General features: G+C 38.7%; 1 protein-coding gene across 2 annotated transcripts in view; it reads left to right on the top strand.

Annotated features, from left to right (window-relative positions):
- LOC102188304 (cytochrome P450 2C9) overlaps nucleotides 849-19,782 on the top strand; it is a 46,777-nt gene continuing 27,843 nt past the window's right edge. The window contains exons 1-4 of one of the 2 annotated variants that reach the window (XM_018041339.1): nucleotides 849-1,051; nucleotides 4,361-4,523; nucleotides 4,680-4,829; nucleotides 18,751-18,911. In XM_018041339.1, coding sequence (XP_017896828.1) covers nucleotides 884-1,051; nucleotides 4,361-4,523; nucleotides 4,680-4,829; nucleotides 18,751-18,911 — 642 coding nt within the window. In that variant the 5' untranslated portion in view covers nucleotides 849-883. The remainder of the gene's footprint in view (nucleotides 1,052-4,360; nucleotides 4,524-4,679; nucleotides 4,830-18,750; nucleotides 18,912-19,782) is intronic. The other variant, XM_018041338.1, reaches the window with a different exon arrangement.

The following is a 19,782-nucleotide window of genomic DNA, read 5'->3' as shown; positions in this document are numbered from 1 at the left end:
ATTTGGAACCAGTCTGTTGTTCCATGTCCAGTTCTAACTGTTTCTTCCTGACCTGCATATAGGTTTCTCAAGAGGCAGGTCAGGTGGTCTGGTATTCCTATCTCTTTCAAAATTTTCCACAGTTGATTGTGATCCACACAGTCAAAGGCTTTGGCATAGTCAATAAAGCAGAAATAGATGTTTTCCTTGAACTCTCTTGCTTTTGCCAAAGTCGCCTGTAAATGTGGTATCATACTTTCACAATTTAAAGGACTAAAAATATTTAAAAATTAAAAAATAGATAACTGACTAGGACTTACTGTATAGCACAGGGGTCTACTCAATATTCTATAATTTTCTGTATAGGAAAATAATCTAAAGGATAAAAAGAGTGGATATACGTATATGTATAACCTATTCACTTTGCTGTATACTTGAAACTAACATTTGTAAATCAAGTACACTACAATAAATTTGTTCAATTTGGTAATAAATAAATAAATAAAAATGGCATAGAATATACTGATTGTCTTCAAGTCATAAATTTGCAACTGATCGTTGACTTGAATCCAGAGTTTTGAGCTGTTTTTTTTGGCATCAAATTATTTATTTCAATGGTTCCCAATCCTGACTGCACAATGGAAATTTTTTTTTTAAATTATCAAACATGGATCCCAGCCCAGTACAAGTAAATGACAATCTCCAAAGTTATTACTGGACAGAGGGAAAACAAGACCAAAGTACACTTTAATTTTATCTTTATCAGTGGCCAAAGTCTACTCAGAATAGAGTATAAAGTGGATGTGATTGATTGATATCTTTAGTCCTCAGAGAGACCCATATTGAATCAGCAGGGACTTAGATTTCAGGCTCACAGTCGTCTGAGTAAGAAGAGAAGGCGCCAATGGATCTGGTTGTGGTCCTGGTGCTCTGTCTCTCCTGCCTGCTTCTCCTCTCACTCTGGAAACAGAGCTCTGGGAAAGGGAAGCTCCCGCCGGGCCCCACTCCTCTCCCGATTCTTGGAAATATCCTACAGTTAGATGTTAAGAACATCAGCAAATCTTTAACCAATGTAAGTAGCCTTTATGCTCCTCCAGGGGCTTGAAAAGGGTAAGTAAACTAAGTCCAGTTTTTTTGCAGGTCAACTATGTTGTCAAATCTTTTTTTTTTCCAATGTAATTAACCTCCAATTAAAATAAATAAATTTATATTTAAGTCCAGTTTTAAAAGTAATATATATTTCTCTGAGCACATTTTTTTCTTTTACCTTTTAGTTTGTATTTATTTATTTATTTATTTTAAAAAATGTTTATTTTTACTTGATTTTACTTTACAATAGTGCATTGGGTCTTCCTTGCTGTGCACAGCTCTCACTAGTTGTGGCAGATTGGAGCTACTCTCTAGTCGTGGTGCACAGGCTTCTTGTTGTGGTGGCTTCTCTTGTGGAGCATGGGTTTTAGGGCACATGGACTCAGGAGTTGTGGAAAACAGGCTTAGTTGCCCTTTGGCACAAGGAATCTTTCTGCACCAGGGATTGAACTTTCATCAGTGGGTGAATTCTTAACCACTGAAACACCAGGGAAGTCCTGGGCACATTGTTAAAACAGATCAGCAAATTATTCCCTGTAAATTCTGGTATTCCTGTTGCCTTTTCTGGCCTGTCATTGTCATAAGTAGAGAAAAGAAGTAATGTGTTTTGTGAGCAGAGAAATAGTTGTCTTTGCACAAGTAATAGAAACAAAATAATAAAGTGGCAAAAGCTGCATGTGTTACTTCCCTTTTTTGTTTCACAGCCTTTCGCTATGATTTGGGACTGAAAGTCAATGGTAAGTTTTTTTTGTGATAGAGATTTCCTTGCAGAAGTCTTTTACTATATAAGCTGTGTGTTTTGTTCAGATGGCCATGAAAATAGAACTTTTCTGAAGAAGTACATTGTGGTTGCTATTAAGGAAATAGCTCTGCATTCAGCACAAGGATGAGTGAATGAGGGAAAGAAGTCACCAGTCAGGGTCCCACTGGCAGCAGAAGCACTCATTTGGATTTTGCAGGAAGCTCCTGTCTGTACCCAGTAAATAATGCAGAATGGAAGATATTGATCCTCCGTGAGATATGCATGTCCTGACGCTGCCTCTATGATGCTTCCTCCCTGTCTGTCTTAGTGACACCATTGGATCTCAAACTAAGCTGGGCGTTAGAGTTATCTGAATTCATTTTTTAAAATATGGAATTCTAGTATTTATCACAGGGCTGCTGCTGCTAAGTCGCTTCAGTCATGTCCAACTCTGTGCGACACCATAGACAGCAGCCCGCCAGGCTCCCCCATCCCTGGGATTCTCCAGGCAAGAATACTGGAGTGGGTTGCCATTTCCTTCTCCAATGCATGAGAGTGAAAATTGAAAGTGAAGTCAATCAGTCGTGTCCGACTCTTAGCGACCCCATGGACTGCAGCCTACCAAGTTCCTCCATCCATGGGATTTTCCAGGCAAGAGTACTGGAGTGGGGTGCCATTGCCTTCTCCACATCACAGGGCTAGAGAATATGAATTCCCATTGGAAGAACCCTGCATGTGGTTCTGAAGCAGCCAGCTAGGTGATGGTTTAAAGGTGGACCTCGGGGATTGATGCCTTGCTCATTAAGGATCAGAAGGTGAATAAGAGTTTCAAATTTAAATCTATGTAGTAGCCATGGGACGCTGGAAAGGAAATGAAATTCCACAGCCTGTTTCCTTATTTATTGTTGTTGTTGTTCAGTTGCTCAGTCGTGTCTGACTCTGTGACCCTGTGGACTGCAGCATGCCAGGCTTCCTTGTCCATCACTATCTGCCAGAGCTTGCTCAAACTCATGTCCATTGAGTCAGTGATGCCATCCAACCATCTTGTCCTCCGTCATCCCCTTCTCCTCCTGCCTGCACTCTTTCCCAGCATCAGGATCTTTTCAAATGAGTCACCTCTTTGCATCAAGTGGCCAAAGCGTTGGAGCTTCATCTTCAGCATCAGTCCTTCTAATGAATATTCAGGGTTGATTTCATTTAGGATTGACTGGTTTGATCTCCTTGCAATCCAAGGTACTCTGAAGAGTCTTCTCCAATGCTACAATTCAAAAGCATCAATTCTTCAGCACTCAGCCTTCTTTATGGTCCAACTCTCACATCCATACATAACTACTGAAAACACCATAGCTTTGACTAGACAGACTTATGTCATCAGAGTAATGTCTCTGCTTTTTAATAGGCTGTCTTGTTTGGTCATAACTTTTCTTTCAAGGAGCAAGCACATTTTAACTTCATTGCTGCAGTCACCATCTGCAGTGATTTTGGAGCCCAAGAAAATAAAATCTGTCACTGTTTCCATTGTTTTCCCATCTATTTGCCATGAAGTGATGGAACCGGATGCCATGATCTTTGTTTTCTGAATGTTGAGCTTTAAGCCAACTTTTTCACTCTCCTCTTTCACTTTCATCAAGAGGCTCTTTACTTCCTCTTTGCTTTCTGCCATAAAGGTGGCGTCATCTGCATATCTGAGGTTATTGATATTTCTCCTGACAATCTTGATTCCAGCTTGAGCTTCATCAAGCCCGGCATTTCTCATGATATACTCCTTATTTATAAGCCGGGCAAATAAACCTGCTGAAGGTGCTGATATGAGAATTCATCGTAATCTGGGTACCAGTTACTTGGGCCATTGCCTAGCATAACAGATGGAAATGGAAACGGTAACAATTACCATCATCAGTTCAGTTCAGTTCAGTTCAGTCACTCAGTCGTGTCTGACTCTGCAACCCCATGAATCGCAGCACACCAGGCTTCCCTGTCCATCACCAACTTCCGGAGTTCCCTCAGAGTCATGTCCATTGAGTCAGTGATGCCATCCAGCCATCTCATCCTCTGTTGTCCCCTTCTCCTCCTGTCCCCAATCCCTCCCAGCATCAGAGTCTTTTCCAGTGAGTCAACTCTTCTCATGAGGTGGCCAAAATACTGGAGTTTCCGCTTCAGCATCATTCCCTCCAAAGAAATCCCAGGGCCGATCTCCTTCAGAATGGACTGGTTGTATCTCCTTGCAGTCCAAGGGACTCTCAAGAGTCTTCTCCAACATCACAGTTCAAAAGCATCAATTCTTTGGCACTCAGCCTTCTTCACAGTCCAACTCTCACATCCATACATGACCACTGGAAAAACCATAGCCTTGACTAAACAGACCTTTGTTGGCAAAGTAATGTCTCTGCTTTTCAATTACCATCATACTTATTTATTAAATTCAGGAATATTTAGGCTGTATGTGGCAGAATGAGAGCATAATAGTAGGATGATAATACATTCTGCCTCAGGCACAATGTAGTTTCAAATATTGACTTCTTTTGTTATTATGTGTGACTCCCTTCACAGCTCTCAAAAGTCTATGGCCCTGTGTTCACTGTGTATTTTGGCATGAAGCCCATCGTGGTCTTGCATGGATATGAAGCAGTGAAAGAAGCCCTGATTGATCTGGGAGAAGAGTTTTCTGGAAGAGGAACATTTCCATTGGCTGAAAGAGCTAATGTAACAAATGGTATGTGTTAAGCATTGGCAGTGGGAGTGGGCAGGATGGAAACAGGAATTTGAAGAGCTCTCCAGCAGAGCTTGGTCCATGTTGGGGGCTGCCAAGTGTCAGCTTCCTTCTCCTTCCCTAGGACCTCCCTCCTAGTTCTATTTCTCCTCCTGGTAGGAATCCTTTTCAGCAATGGGAAGACATGGAAGGAGATGCGGCGCTTCTCCCTCATGACCCTGAGAAATTTCGGGATGGGGAAGAGGAGCATTGAGGACCGAGTTCAAGAGGAAGCCCGCTGCCTGGTGGAGGAGTTGAGAAAAACCAATGGTGAGCAATTCTATGCTCTGATAGCTCTATCTTTAATAGTCTTCTCTTTCTCCAACGTTGCCTCTTGGAAGCATTTCAGGATGGGCCACATCTTTCCTGTGGGTCATGACTGTCTCCTCCTCATGTGGAGGAGAGAGTGTTTGAAGAAGAGAACCAAGTGGGCTTTTGTGTATCTATGCTTGCTGGGTGTGGACTTCTATGATTACACATACCATGCGGTTACAAAAAGTCATTTATTCATAGTGTCTCTTGAGCCCTGTTTTAATATCAGAAATCACTAAGAATGGTTTTGAATCATTTCATGAAAGAGAGAACAGTGGTTTTCCTGTATCACAAATGTGGTTGTCTGTTTTAGAGCATTTCACCAGGGAATACTTATTAAGTGGACAGGGTGGGAATGACCTCCTCATGCCCTTAGGGAGCATGAAACAAGTGTCATATGTATTTACCTAATTAAACTATATTCTTATATTCTGTCTCACAGACACATCTGAGAGTTATTCCAGGACCCAGGCCTGAAGTTCTGGCCAATAGTTATGTCATCTATGATTTCAGTCCATTAGGAATATCTATCTCAGTGAAGTTCTCCTCAATCATGAGTTCTCTGTAAAGGCATGAGTGCGTGCTAAGTCCCTTTGGTCATGTCCGACACTTTGTGACCTTATGGACTGTAGCCCACTAGGCTCCTCTCCCCATAGGATTCTCCTTGCAAGAATACTGGAGTGTGTTGCTGTCCCCTCCTCCAGGGGATCTTCCTGACTCAGGGATTGAACCCGTGTCTCCCTCTGCAGTCTTCTGCATTGGCAGGCAGGCTCTTTACCATTAACTCCACCTGGGAAGCCCTCTCTGTAAAGGCAGCACTATTTAAACATATCAGCATCAATGATTTTTGTTACTCAATACTCACTATATTTATATTTTGAAAAAATATATGCTAACATATTCAGCACAATACACCAAACCAAGTGATTAATATGAAATGTTTAACTATATTTCAACCTAATTAATACCTTTTTACCCTGTCTTCTCTAACTAGAATTTGACTCTGTTTTCAGTTTACCAAACGTTGCTCCATCATTATTGGATTTTGATAACAAATTTATGGTAAATATTTACTTCCCACTACCAGGCACAAAGTGTTTGTCACAATGACTCTGATTTTTCAGCTTGTATTACAAATTACACTGTTTTATTTTTTTCTTCAGAATTAAAGTATTTTTATAGTAAACAACATATAACATGAGATCTATCCTCTTAACATATTATTGTGTGCAGGACAGTATTATTAACTATAATCACACAGTGAAATTGAAGTCACTCAGTCATGTCCGACTCTTAGTGACCCCATGGAATGTAGCCTACCAGGCTCTTCCATCCGTAGGATTTTCCAGGCAAGAGTACTGCAGCCTACCAGGCTCCTCCATCCATGGGATTTTCCAGGCAAGAATACTGGAGTGGGTTACCATTCCCTTCTCCAGGAGATCTTCCTGACCCAGGGATTAAACCCAGGTCTCCCACATTGTAGGCAGATGCTTTACCGCCTGAACCACCAGGGAAGTTAATTACACAGTAGCCCTTTAGAACTTTCATCCTTCATGACTGATACTCTCTACCCATCGAACTCTCCATTTCCTTTCCTCAAGGCCCTGCTAACCAGCAATCTACTTTCTATTTCTGTGAGTTTGACTTCTTTGGCTACTTCATTTAAGTGGAATCATGCAACATTGGTCCTTTCATGACTGACTTTTCTATTTAGCAAAATATGCTCATGGGTCATCCACATTGTAGTATGTGACAAGATTTATTTCATGTTTATGACTGAATAGTACTCCACTGTGTGTATTTACATATTTTCTTTTTGCTAATTATTGAGGGTATTTAGGTTCTTTCCACCCCATGGCTATATCTATTTGAGATCCCAAATCAGTTCAGTTCTTTTGAATAAAAACTTATAAATGGGGCTTCTGGTTAATATAGTGATTGTATTGAATATTTCTGTTTTTGAGGAGCTTCCACAGTCAAAATATGAACACAAGGGCTGGTCCAACCACACCATTGGTTATTAATAAGCTGAGACCAGCACAAAACTTAATGATTAGTGATGTTAACATTGTCTTAGATACCTATTGACCAATCTTTATTTTTTTTAATGAACACAAGTTAAAAATATTATATAACTCATTAATGAGGAAATAAGTTACAAGTAGTAACAGAGTGTTCCAACCAGGTTACAGGACAAGGGTGAAAAAGTACAGATTTATTTAGAGTGAAAAAATGTTGATATGAATGTGCAAATGAAGACAAAACTATCTAGGAAAGTCAACTGAATCTCTACAGAACAGAGTTTGTATGTCTAGAGACAAGAATTATTTTGTGTCACTATCTATTGTTGAAAATTGAAAAAGTTGCAAAATATCTCCCATAGAATTACAGAAGAGTAACTACATAGATAGTGCAAAGTTTTCTACTGAACCATACATTTTCCCTACATGGTAGCTGTAACTACACCTACATATCCAGGATTTTAAAAATCAGCTTCCTGAATGGATGTGGTCTATACTCAATATTTCCCCCCAGGTTCATTGAGATATAATTGATACTGTGTAAGTTTAAAGTATACAATATGTTGATTTTATATACTCATATATTGAAATAGATTACTACCATAGCACTGTCTAGCACCTCCATCAAGTCCCATAATTACCTTTCTTTAGAAAACATATAGAATCTAATGTCTCAGCAATTTTTTGATACGTAATATGGCTATGTTAACTCTATTAATACTGTTGTGCATTAGATTCCCCAGAACTGATTCATTTTCTAACTGGAAATCTGTACTCTTTGAGCAACATCTCCTTATTTCCCCAACCTCCTGCCCCCTAAAAACCATCCTTCTACTCTGTTTCTATGTGTTAGTTTTTTGTTTTTGTTTTTTACATTCCACATATAAGTGATTTCATATAGTATTTATCTTGTCTGTCTTATTTCACTCAGCATAATGTGCTCACGATCCATTCAGTGGTAGCAAATACAAGGATTTACTTCCTCTCATGGATGAATAGTATTCCATTGTATGTGTATATGTATATATCACTCAAGCGCTGCACTTAAAGTGATGTGTATACAGTAGACACTTGAACAACGTGGGTTTGAACTCATTGGTCTACTGATATGTGTATATTTTCCAGTAAGTATTTGCTACAGTTCCACATGATTCATGCTTGGTTGGATCCTGGAACATGTAACTGCAGATGTGGAAGGCCAACTGCAAAGTTGTACATGGACTTTCAACTGTGGCCGCGTGGGATGGGGGTCAGTGCTCCATTCCCATGTTGTTCAAGGGTCAGCTCTTTGTGTGTATACTTATTTTTTCTTTATCCATTCAACAGTTGATGGAGACTTAGTTTGTCTCCACATCTTAGATATTGTAAATAATGCTGCAATAAACATGAAGTATAGAAACCTCTATGATATTCTGTTTTCATTTCATTCAGAAGTAGCAATGCTGGATCATATGGTAGTTTTATTTTTAATATATAGAAGAACTTCCACACTGTTTTATACAGTGACTGTAGAAGTTTACATTCACTCCAATAGTGTCATGGTAATGTTGAGGACCTTTTATGCACTTGTTGGCCATTTGCATGTCTTTTGGCAGATGTCTGTTCAGTTCCTCTGCCCACTTTTAACCAGGTTGCTTTTCTTTTTATTGCATTGTATGAGTTCTCTACATATTTTGGATATTAACCCCTTCTAAGAAATATGGTTTGCAAATATTTTCTCACATTTTGTAGGTTTCCTTTCATACTTATTTTGCTGTGCAGAAAAGCTTTTTACTTTGATGTAGTCCCATTAGTTTACTTTTTATTTTATTGCTTGTGCTTTTGGTGTCACATTTGAAAAATCACATTCCCAAAACCGTTCTCAAGGAGTGTTTTCTCTAAGTTTAATTCTAGTAGTTTTATGCTTTCAGGTCTTCCACTGAAGTCTTTAATCCACTTAAAGTTAACTTTTATGAGTGGTAAAGATAGGGGTGTTGTTTCATTCTTTTGCATGTGAATTTGTAGTTTTCCTAACACTATTTATTGAAAAGACTATCCTTCTCCACTGAGTATTCTTGGCTCCCTTGTCAAATATTAGCTGATAATATATGTATGGGTTTATTGCTGGGCTTTGAATTCTGTTGCATTGGTTTATGTGTTTGTTTTTATGCCAGTACAATATTCTTTTGATATCTTAGCTTTGTATTATGATTTGAAATCAGAAATTTTAATGTGTTCAGAATTTTCCATTTTTCTTGAAACTTCTTTGGGTATTTGGGGTCTTTTTCTAATTCCATGTGGATTTTTAGAATGATTTTTTTGTATTTCTGTAAGAAATGCCATTAGAATTTGATAGAATTTGATGAAATTACAATGAATCTACAGACTGCTTTGGATATTATGGAGATAATAGTAGTATTAATACTTCTGATTCATGGACACTAAATAGCTATTCATGCCTTATTTAATTATTTTCATCATTGTCTTTGAGAGATTAATATAAACACTTTTATTTCATTGGTTAAATTTATTCTTAAGCATTTTATCATTTTATTGTGAGAAAAATGGGATTGTTTTCTTTATTTCTTTTTCAGACAGTTTGTTTTTAAAGTACAGAAATGCAAATCATTTTTTAATGTTGACTTCATATCCTGCAACTTTACTGAATTCACTGATTAGTTCTAACAGTTTTCAGTAGGGTCTTCAGGGTTTTCCATATATAAGATCATAGCATGTGCAAGAAGACTTTTTTACTTCTTCCTTTTCTTTTATGTGTGTATGCATGCTCAGTCGTGTCTAACTCTACAACCCTAGGGTCTGTAGCCCATCAGTCTTTTCTTTCCATGGAATTTTCCAAGCAAGAATACTGGAGTGGGTTGCCACTGAGAGACTGCTGGGGCTAGGATTCCAGTACTATATTGAATAGGAGTGGTAAGAGTGGGCATTCTTATTGTTCCTGATCCTAGAGGAAAAGCTTTAAGACTGTCACCTTTGAGTGTGATTAACTGTAGGTTTGTCATATATCACTTTATTATGTTGAGTAATATAGAAGTGTTTTTATCAAAAAGAATTTCTAATTTTGTCAAATGCTTTTTCTGCATCTATTGTGTTGATTTTTGCTTTTCATTTTAATAATGTGGTATATTGCATTGATAAATTTGCATATGTTCAAAAGAGTTTGAGAAGGATTGGCAATGTTTCTAATCCTTATATGTTTGTGGAATTCACCAGTGAAACCATCTGGTTCTAGGCTTTTTGTTGTTGTTGTTGGGTTTTGATTACTGATTTGACAACTTATCATTTTTGGTTTGTGAGATTTTCTGTTTCTTCATGATTCAGTCCTAACAGCTTGTCTATCCATTTCTGCTATGCTATACAATTTGTTGACATCATAGTAGTTGCTTCAACATTTTTTGTATTTCTGTGGTGTGAGTTGTAATGTTTCATCTTCACTTTTGATTGTTTTTCATTTGAATTTTCTCTTTTTTAATTAAAAAATTTTAAATAGCATTTGTTATTTTGAGTGAGACTTTCTTGTACACCTTTTCATCCATTTATTTATTTGTTGTGTTTTGGCTGCATGGCATGTGGGATCTTTGTTCCCTGACCAAGGATCAAACACATGCCCCCTGTATTGGAAGTGCAGTCTCAACCATTGGACTGCCACGGAAGTCCCTGCCTTCTCTCTCTCTCTCTGTCTTTTTTAGATAATCTAGGTAAAGGTTTGTCAGTTTATCTTTGAATTTCTATGCTAGAGGTAATGGTGGTTTATGCACCACCTCTACATTACTGTATTATTCTGGATTCGTCTATATATTTACCTATATCAGCAAGCTTTATACTTTTGCGCTTTTGTGTTGCTGTTCTGTGCCCCATTGTTTCAACTTTAATGACACATTTTAGCATTTCTTGTAAGACATGTCTAGTGGTGATGAACACCTTCAGCTTCTATTTGTCCTTTTTTGGAGAATTGTTTTGCCAGATATGTTAAGAGCTTTCTTGGTTGACAATTTTTTTTCTTTTTGCTTTATCATCCCACTCATTTCTGGCCTCCAACATCTCTGCTTAGAAACCTGTTGTTAGTTGTATGATGCTTCTGTTGTAAGAGACAAATCACTATTTCCTTGCTGCTATCACACTTCTCTCTTTATCTTTGACTTTTGACAATTTGATTACAATATCTTTCAATGTGGATTCTTTTGTTCATCCTAGTTAGAGTGTGTTGGCCTTCTAGTTTCCGAGTGTCAGTTTTTCCCCTGATATGGAAAGTTTTTGCTACTATTTCTTCAAATAAGCTTTCTGTCCCTTTCTGTCTCTCTTCCCCATAATATGCATATTGATATAATTATTGGTGTTCTCTAAGTTCCTTAGGATTTCTTCATTCTTTTTCATATTTTTGCCTTTTGATCTTCTGATTAAATAATATTAGCATGGGCTTAGTTACTCTGAGCCATATGGGATCTTAGTTTCCCAACTGGGAATGGAACCCATGTCTCCTGCATGTGAAGGTGGATTCTTAACCATTGGACTTCCAAGGATGTCCTTGTTTGATTCTTTTCTGTGTTTTCTCTCTTTGTTGACAGTCTCATTTTGTTCATGAATCATCCTCTTGAACTGATGAAGCATCTTTATCACATTTTTAAAAATTATTTGTTCATATAAGTAATATCTCCATTTCTTTAGGGTCAGTTTCTAGAGATTTATTTTCTACCTTTGAGCCATGTTTCCTGCGTCTTTTTGTGTTTTGTGACTTCATGTTAAAATCCAGGATTTTGAAAGGAAAAAAAAAAAAAGCCAACCTTCCCACTCTTTTTTTTTTTTTTCTTAAATGGGTAGTTCACAGCTCATTCTGCCTTCTTTTTTAATTATTTAAATTTAATTAATTTATTTTAAATTGGAGGATAATTGCTTTACATTATTGTGGCCCAGTCTTTATATGAGGCAAAATTCTCACAAGGTATCTTGGCTAGGCATTCTGGGGGCCTCTGAAATCTTTTCCTTTTGAAAATGAAGATGCAGCTTCTCTGGCCTTGAATGTAGAATTTCACAATTAGTGAAGCTTGCCAAATTCATTTCAGGTAATCTCTTGTTCCCTTTGTTTTCTGTCTGAAGCACTTTCCCCCTTAGTACCCTGAATCAGATGAGACAGATACCATTCCTTTGGGTAGCCCTGCAAAAAGCCAGAGCACCAGGTGCAAGCTCTACTCCTCTCCCATCCCCTTCAAGAAGAATTCTGAAGTGGTTCACCTTCTCTAGATTGTGTCAAGCCATGCTGGCCACAGCAAACCACTATCCTCACTTTCCAGAACAAAGCTAGTGGAGGTGATGGAATACCAGTTGAGCTGTTTCAAATCCTGAAAGATGATGCTGTGAAAGTGCTGCACTCAATATGCCAGCAAATTTGGAAAACTCAGCAGTGGTCACAGGACTGGAAAAGGTCAGTTTTCATTCCAATCCCAAAGAAAGGAAATGCCAAAGAATGCTCAAACTACCACACAATTTCACTCATCTCACATGCTAGTCAAGTAATGCTCAAAATTCTCCAAGCCAGGCTTCAGCAATACGTGAACCGTGAACTCCCTGATGTTCAAGCTGGTTTTAGAAAAGGCAGAGGAACCAGAGATCAAATTGCCAACATCTGCTGGATCATTGAAAAAGCAAGAGAGTTCCAAAAATAAGATCTATTTCTGCTTTCTTGACTATGCCAAAGCCTTTGACTGTGTGGATCACAACGAACTGGAAAATTCTGAAAGAGATGGGAATACCAGACCACTTGACATGCCTCTTCAGAAACCCGTATGCAGGTCAGGAAGCAACAGTTAGAACTGGACATGGAACAACAGACTGGTTCCAAATAGGAAAAGGAATACGTCAGGCTGTATATTGTCACCTTGCTTATTTAACTTCTATGCAGAGTACATCATGAGAAATGCTGGCCTGGAAGAAACACAAGCTGGAATCAAGATTGCTGGGAGATATATCAATAACCTCAGATATGCAGATGATACCACCCTTATGGCAGAAAGTGAAGAGGAACTCAAAAGCCTCTTGATGAAAGTGAAAGAGGAGAGTGAAAAAATTGGCTTAAAGCTCAACATTCAGAAAACAAAGATCATGGCATCTGGTCCCATCACATTATGGAAATAGATGGGGAAACAGTGGAAACAGTGTCAGAGTTTATTTTGGCATGGGGTGGGGGGGCTCCAAAACCACTGCAGATGGTGATTGCAGCCATGAAATTAAAAGACTCTTACTCCTTGGAAGAAAAGTTAGGACCAACCTAGATAGCATATTAAAAAGCAGAGACATTACTTTGCCAACAAAGGTCCGTCTAGTCAAGGCTATGGTTTTTCCTGTGGTCATGTATGGATGTGAAAGTTGGACTGTGAAGAAGGCTGAGCGCCAAAGAATTGATGCTTTTGAACTGTGGTGTTGGAGAAGACTCTTGAGAGTCCCTTGGACTGCAAGGAGATCCACCAATCTATCCTAAAGGAGATCAGCCCTGGGATTTCTTTGGAAGGAATGATGCTAAAGCTGAAACTCCAGTACTTTGACCACCTCATGTGAAGAGTTGACTCATTGGAAATGTCTCTGATGCTGGGAGGGATTGGAGGCAGGAGGAGAAGGGGAAGACAGAGGACAAGATGGCTGGATGGCATCACTGACTCGATGGACGTGAGTCTGAGTGAACTCCAGGAGTTGGTGATGGACAGGGAGGCCTGGTGTGCTGTGATTCATGGGGTCGCAAAGAGTCGGACACGACGGAGAAACTGAACTGAACTGAACTGAACAGATCCTCACTTTCCTTCATTCTTACTGGTCGCAGACATCCATACTATCCTAGTTCTGAGAGCACCCCAAGTTATTTAAGACAGAAACCATTTCCTAAAGAAGCCCCTGAAAAGTCAGTTCATTGGATACATGCTTCATCCTTCTCTTTCTTGCAATGGAGCCTTCACCACCTTGGCCATTCTCTTCCAGCATTGAGTTGTGCCAGGTTGGGGGAGTTGCTAATACAGGAAAAATGAAATTGCACTGCTATAAATTTTAATATGGCTGTTCCTAGCTGTGTACTCATCTATGGTACTGCAACACTTTACTGGATTCTAAATCAGTGTTTCTATGGGAGAACAAGGGCTAGGTCACCGTCTTCCTGATGTCACTCTGTCAGTATATTTTTTATTCAAGTAATTATTAATCTATAGATATGAACATTTTATCTCTCCACATTATGAATTTTCATTGATTATTTCATTGCAGCAATTTTGTTTTATAGATCTCCTACCAAAAAAGTAAACTTTTCCTCTAATGTGATTTCTTTACTGGAAATATGATAATTTAGATTTAAATGATGCATTTAAAACTGATTGAAATATACTATTCTGTTGCTAGCTACACAGAACAATATCCCAGATGTTCACATAGGGCAACTCTGCCCAAATAATTAATTTTTGATCTGAAAGGAAATGATTAACATTTAATTCCTAAGGAGACAATTTAAAAATATTTTCATCAATTTACCTTTTCTGCTTCACTTACCTCAGATTTATATTTGAAATAGAAATTTTACATTTTATTCATATTTTTCTATGATCCAGCATATGTTGGCAATTTAATCTCTGGTTTCTCTGCCTTTTCTACATCCAACTTGTTCATCTGGAAGTTCTCGGTTCATGTACTGCTGAAGCCTAGCTTAAAGGATTTTTTGGGTGACAGAATTCTGCTTCATTGACTCTGCTAACGTTTTTAACTGTGTATTGTTGTTTAGTCCCTTGGTTGTGTCCGACTCTTTAAGACCCCATGGACAGCAGCATGCCAGGCTTCCTTGTCCTTCACCATCTCCTGGAGCTTGCTCAAACTTATGTTCATTGAGTCAGTGATGCCATCCAACTATCTCGTCCTCTGTCATGCCCTTCTCCTCCTGCCTTCAATCTTTCCAAGCATCAGGGTCTTTTCAAATGGGTCAGTTCTTGGCATCAGGTGACCAAAGCATTGGAGCTTCAGCTGCAGCATCAGTCCTTCCAAAGAATATTCAGGGTTGATTTCCTTTAGATTGACTGATTTGGTTTTCTTGTAGTCCAAGGAACTCCCCCAGTCTTCTTCAACACCACAGTTCAAAAGCATCAACTCTTCCACATTCAGCCTTCTTTATGGTCCAACTCTCACATCCATACATTACTACTGGAAAAACCATAGCTTAGATAAGGTGGAATTTTGTTGAAAAGTAATGTCTCTGTTTGATACTATGCTATCTAGGTTTGTCAAAGCTTTTCTTCCAAGGAGCACACGTCTTTTAATTTCATGGCTTCAGGCACCATCTGCAGTGATTTTGGAGCCCCCCAAAATAAAGTTTGTCACTGTTTCCATTGTTCCCCATTTATTTGTCATGAAGTGATGGGACCAGATAGTATGATCTTTGTTTTTTTAATGTTGAGTTTTAAGCCAACTTTTTCACTCTGCTCTTTCACCTTCATCAAGAGACTCTAGTTCTTCTTCACTTTCTGCCATAAGGGTTGTGTCATCTGCATATCTGAGGTTATTGATGTTTTTCCCAGCAATCTTGATTCCAGCTTGTGCTTCATCCAGCCCAGCATTTCCCATGATGTACTCCGCATAGAGGTTAAATAGGCAGGGTGACAATAGACAGCCTTGTCATACTTATTTCCCAATTTTGAGAAGTCCATTGTTCTATTTCCAGTTCTAACTGTTGCTTCTTGACCTGCGTACAGGTTTCTTAGGAAGCAGGTGAGATGGCCTGGTATTCCCATCTCTTTAAGAATTTTCCAGTTTGTTGTGATCCACACAGTCAAAGGCTTTTGGTGTAGTCAACGAAGCAGAAGTAGATGTTTTTCTGGAATTCTCTTGCTTTTTCTAAGATCCAACGGATGCTGGAAGTTTGGCCTCTTGTTCCTCTGCCTTTTCTAAATCCAGCTTGAACATCTGGAAGTTCTTGGTTCACATACTGTTGAAGCCTTGCTTGGAGAATTTTGAGTATTATTTTGCTAGCATGTGAAATGAGTGAAATTGTACAGTAGTTTGAATATTCTTTGGCATTGCCTTTCTTTGGGATTGGAGTGAAAACTGACCTTTTCCAGTCCTGTGGCCACTGCTGAGTTGTCCAAATTCGCTGGTATATCGAGTGCAGCACTTTAACAGCATCATTTTTAAGGATTTGAAATAGCTCAGCTGGAAGTCCATCACCTCCAGTATCTTTTTCACATAATGTTTCCTAAGGCCCACTTGACTTCACACTCCAAGATGTCTGGCTCAAGGTGAGTGACCATACCATCGTAGTTATCTGGGTCATTAAGATCTTTTTTGTATTGTTCTTCTGTGTATTCTTGCTACCTCTCATAATATCTTATGGCTCATGCCATTTCTTTCCTTTATTTTGACCATCTTTGCATGAAGTGTTCCCTTGCTATCTCCAATTTTCCTGAAGAGATCTCTAGTCTTTCCCATTCTATTGTTTTCCTCAATTTCTTAGCATTAATCACTTAGGAAGGCTTTCTTATTTCTCCTCGCTATTCTTTGGAACTCTTATTCAGGTGGGTAAAATTTTCCCTTTCTCCATTGACTGTGTGGCTCACAACAAACTGTGGAATGTTCTTAAGGAGATGGGAATACCAGGTCACCTAATATGGATTGACTGGTTTCATCTCCTTGCTGTCCAAGGGACTCTCAAGAGTCTTCTCCAGCACCACAGTTCCAAAGCATCAGCTCTTCAGCTCTCAGCCTTCTTTATTGTCCAACTCACACGTCTATACATGACTACTTTAAAAACCATAGCTTTGACTATATGGACCTGTGTGGGCAAAGTGATGTCTCTGTTTTTTATTTTTTATTATTTTTAAATATAAATTTATTTATTTTATTTGGAGGTTAATTACTTTACAATATTGTATTGGTTTTGCTGTACATCAACATGAATCCGCCACAAGTATACACGTGTTCCCCATCCTGAACCCCCTCCCAACTCCCTCCCCGTACCCATCCCTCTGGGTCATCTCAGTGCACCAAGCATCCAGTATCATGCATCAAACCTGGACTGGCAATTCATTTCATATATGATATTATAAATGTTTCAATGCCATTCTCCCAAATCATCCCACCCTCTCTCTATCCCACAGAGTCCAAAAAACTGTTCTATACATCTGTGTCTCTTTTGCTGTCTCACATCACTCATTATCAGAGAAATGCAAATCAAAACCACAATGAGGTACCATTTCACGCCAGTCAGAATGACTGCAATCCAAAAGTCTACAAGCAATAAATACTAGAGAGGGTATGGAGAAAAGGGAACCCTCTTACACTGTTGGTGGGAATGCAAACTCTCTCTGCTTTTTAAAACACTGTCTCACTTTGACATAGATATTCTGCCAAGGAGCTAGCATATTTTAATTTTGTGGCTGCAGTCTCTGATTTTGGAGCTAAAGAGCATGAAATCTGACACTGTGCCCACTTTGTGCCAGTCTATTTGCCATGAAAAGATAGGATCAGATGCCATGATCTTAGTTTTTTGAATATTGAGTTTTAAGCCAGGTTTTTTCACTCTCCTCTTTCACCTTCATCAAGAAGCTCTTTAGTTCTTCTTCACTTTCTGTCATTAAAGTGGTATCATCAACACTGAATATGCTTTGGAAGGATTGATGCTGAAGCCGAAGTTCCAATACTTTGGCCAACCCAATGCAAAGAGTTGACTTATTGGAAAAGACCCTGATGGTGGGGGAAATTGAAGGCAAGGGGTGACAGAGGAGGAGATGATTGAATGATATCACTGACTCAATGGACATGAGCTTGAGCAAAGTCAGGGAGATAGTGATGGACAGAGAAGCCTGGCGTGCTGCAGTTTGTGAGGTCACAAAGAGACAGACATGACTTAGTGACTGAACAATAACAACAATTTATATTTTAGACAAGAATCCCATTTTATAAAAAGTTATTTTTCTTGTTCTCTTTTATTTTATTTGTTTTTTTTTTTTTAATTGGAGGATTTTTGCTTTACAATGTTGTGGTGGCCAACATTGTTCATTTGTATTAGTTTTTTTCTCATACAGCATGGATACATGCTGCTTTTTAAATTAACCTCCAAATAAATAAATAAATTTATAGTTTTAAAAAAGACCAAAAAAATCTGTTCCTTTAAATACATGAAATCACCTACAGTCTCTGTTTAACTTCCATGTTGATTCTAGAGATGATTCTTTCAACTATTCATTACATAAAGCATTTTGAGGTTCTCAACTATTCTCTTTTTTTCTTTATCAGTGCTTTATTTTCTACAGGCTTTGCAAACAGATAATATTCAGCGCTGATAAATTTAGGTTATTAAATGATATAAAAATAGTCTTTTAAACTGTTTTCTTTCTTTTTTTTTTTCCCTTCAACTTAACAGTCCCCTTAGGTGAAAAGAGTACATGTTAAAGCAGTGGATTTTAATTGATTTTTTTTTTTCCAAAAACAATATTTACATTGGTGAATGTAGGTGAAATGACCTACTCAGGTTAAGGTAAAAGTGATGTGTTGATTTTATGCGTCTGGAATACTTTGCTATTAAGGCAATTAGCTGGTAAAATATTGCTTTGTGAAAATGGTAGTCACTCGGTTGTGTCTGACTCTTTGCAACCCCATGGACTATCCATGGAATTTTCCAGGCCAGAATACTGGAGTGGGTAGCCTTTTCCTTCTCCAAGGGATCTTTCCAACCCAGGGATCGAACCCAGGTCTCCCACACTGCTGGCAGATTCTACACCAGCTGAGCCACAAGGAAGCCCAAAATATTGCTTTAGAGTTTCTAAAATTACCTTTACCTGTTATCTTAAGTACAAATGTCTCGTGTATGTTTTAATGATGTGTTCAAATTGTTTGTTATTCTTTAGGGTTGCCCTGTGACCCCACTTTCATCCTGGGCTGTGCTCCCTGCAATGTGATCTGCTCCATTATTTTCCAGAACCGTTTTGATTATAAAGATCCGATTTTTCTAGATCTAATGGAAAAATTGAACGAAATCCTCAGGATTCTGAGCTCTCCATGGGTTCAGGTGAGGCCCACGTCCTTTCTTCTCTGGGAATCATTTCTGCTCTTTTCTCCATGAGGTCCAGATACACCAAGCTGTAAGGTTAATGTGTGAACAGCACAGTCTTGCCCAGAGCTTAGTATCATGGAGTGCTCATCTGTGGACAATGGTGGAGCCCTTTAATGATAGACAGGAAAATTCGTGCCCAGAATACAGAATTGTAATTCAGTCCTATTGACACTCTTCAGTGGTTTCCCCACCAATTTTCAAAGCCATTTTCCATAAACTATTTTGGTAGCTTCCTCAAAGCATGCCTACAGCAGTAGAAGGACATCCATGTCCTTCTGGAAAGCCTTCCATTGCCCACAAGCCTTGTCACCCAGTCATCACTTAAGTACTTCTTTGGCATATTAAGTTCACAGAAATATCTGTGTTTGGGAAGGAAAAGAATGTCTCCTTCAACGGGGGAGAGTAGTGCCAGGGGACATTGACTAGGATAGGAGTGTTTGGTGCTTCAATTGGCATCTTAACTGACAAGGTAATTGCTTTGGGGATGACAAAGGTGATTGGGGTTGTTTGGTGTAGGAACCACAAACCAACATCACAGGTATACCTTTGCTGAGCTGACATGTTCTGCCCTCTACCTAAAAGACAATGATGTGAGCTTGCAGAGGTCACTTAATTGCTCTGGGGGCCAGTGACTTTATCACACTGAGTTAAGTTTTGTGGCTTTTAGTATTGTTTCAGTCCTCAAATATGATCTTACATTTGAGTCTATGAGACAACAGTAGAAACATCTGGGACCAGCTCTGGACTGTATATCAGATTGTCCAAACTCTCTTGACTACTGTTGTTTGTCATCTACAAAATGTGAGTCATAGTATTTCATGCCATC

The sequence above is a fragment of the Capra hircus genome, chromosome 26, assembly GCF_001704415.2.
Source record: "Capra hircus breed San Clemente chromosome 26, ASM170441v1, whole genome shotgun sequence".
Lineage (NCBI taxonomy): Eukaryota > Metazoa > Chordata > Mammalia > Artiodactyla > Bovidae > Capra > Capra hircus.
The sequence above is the reverse complement of the archived record's forward strand: the minus strand, read 5'-3'. Positions and strand labels throughout refer to the sequence as shown.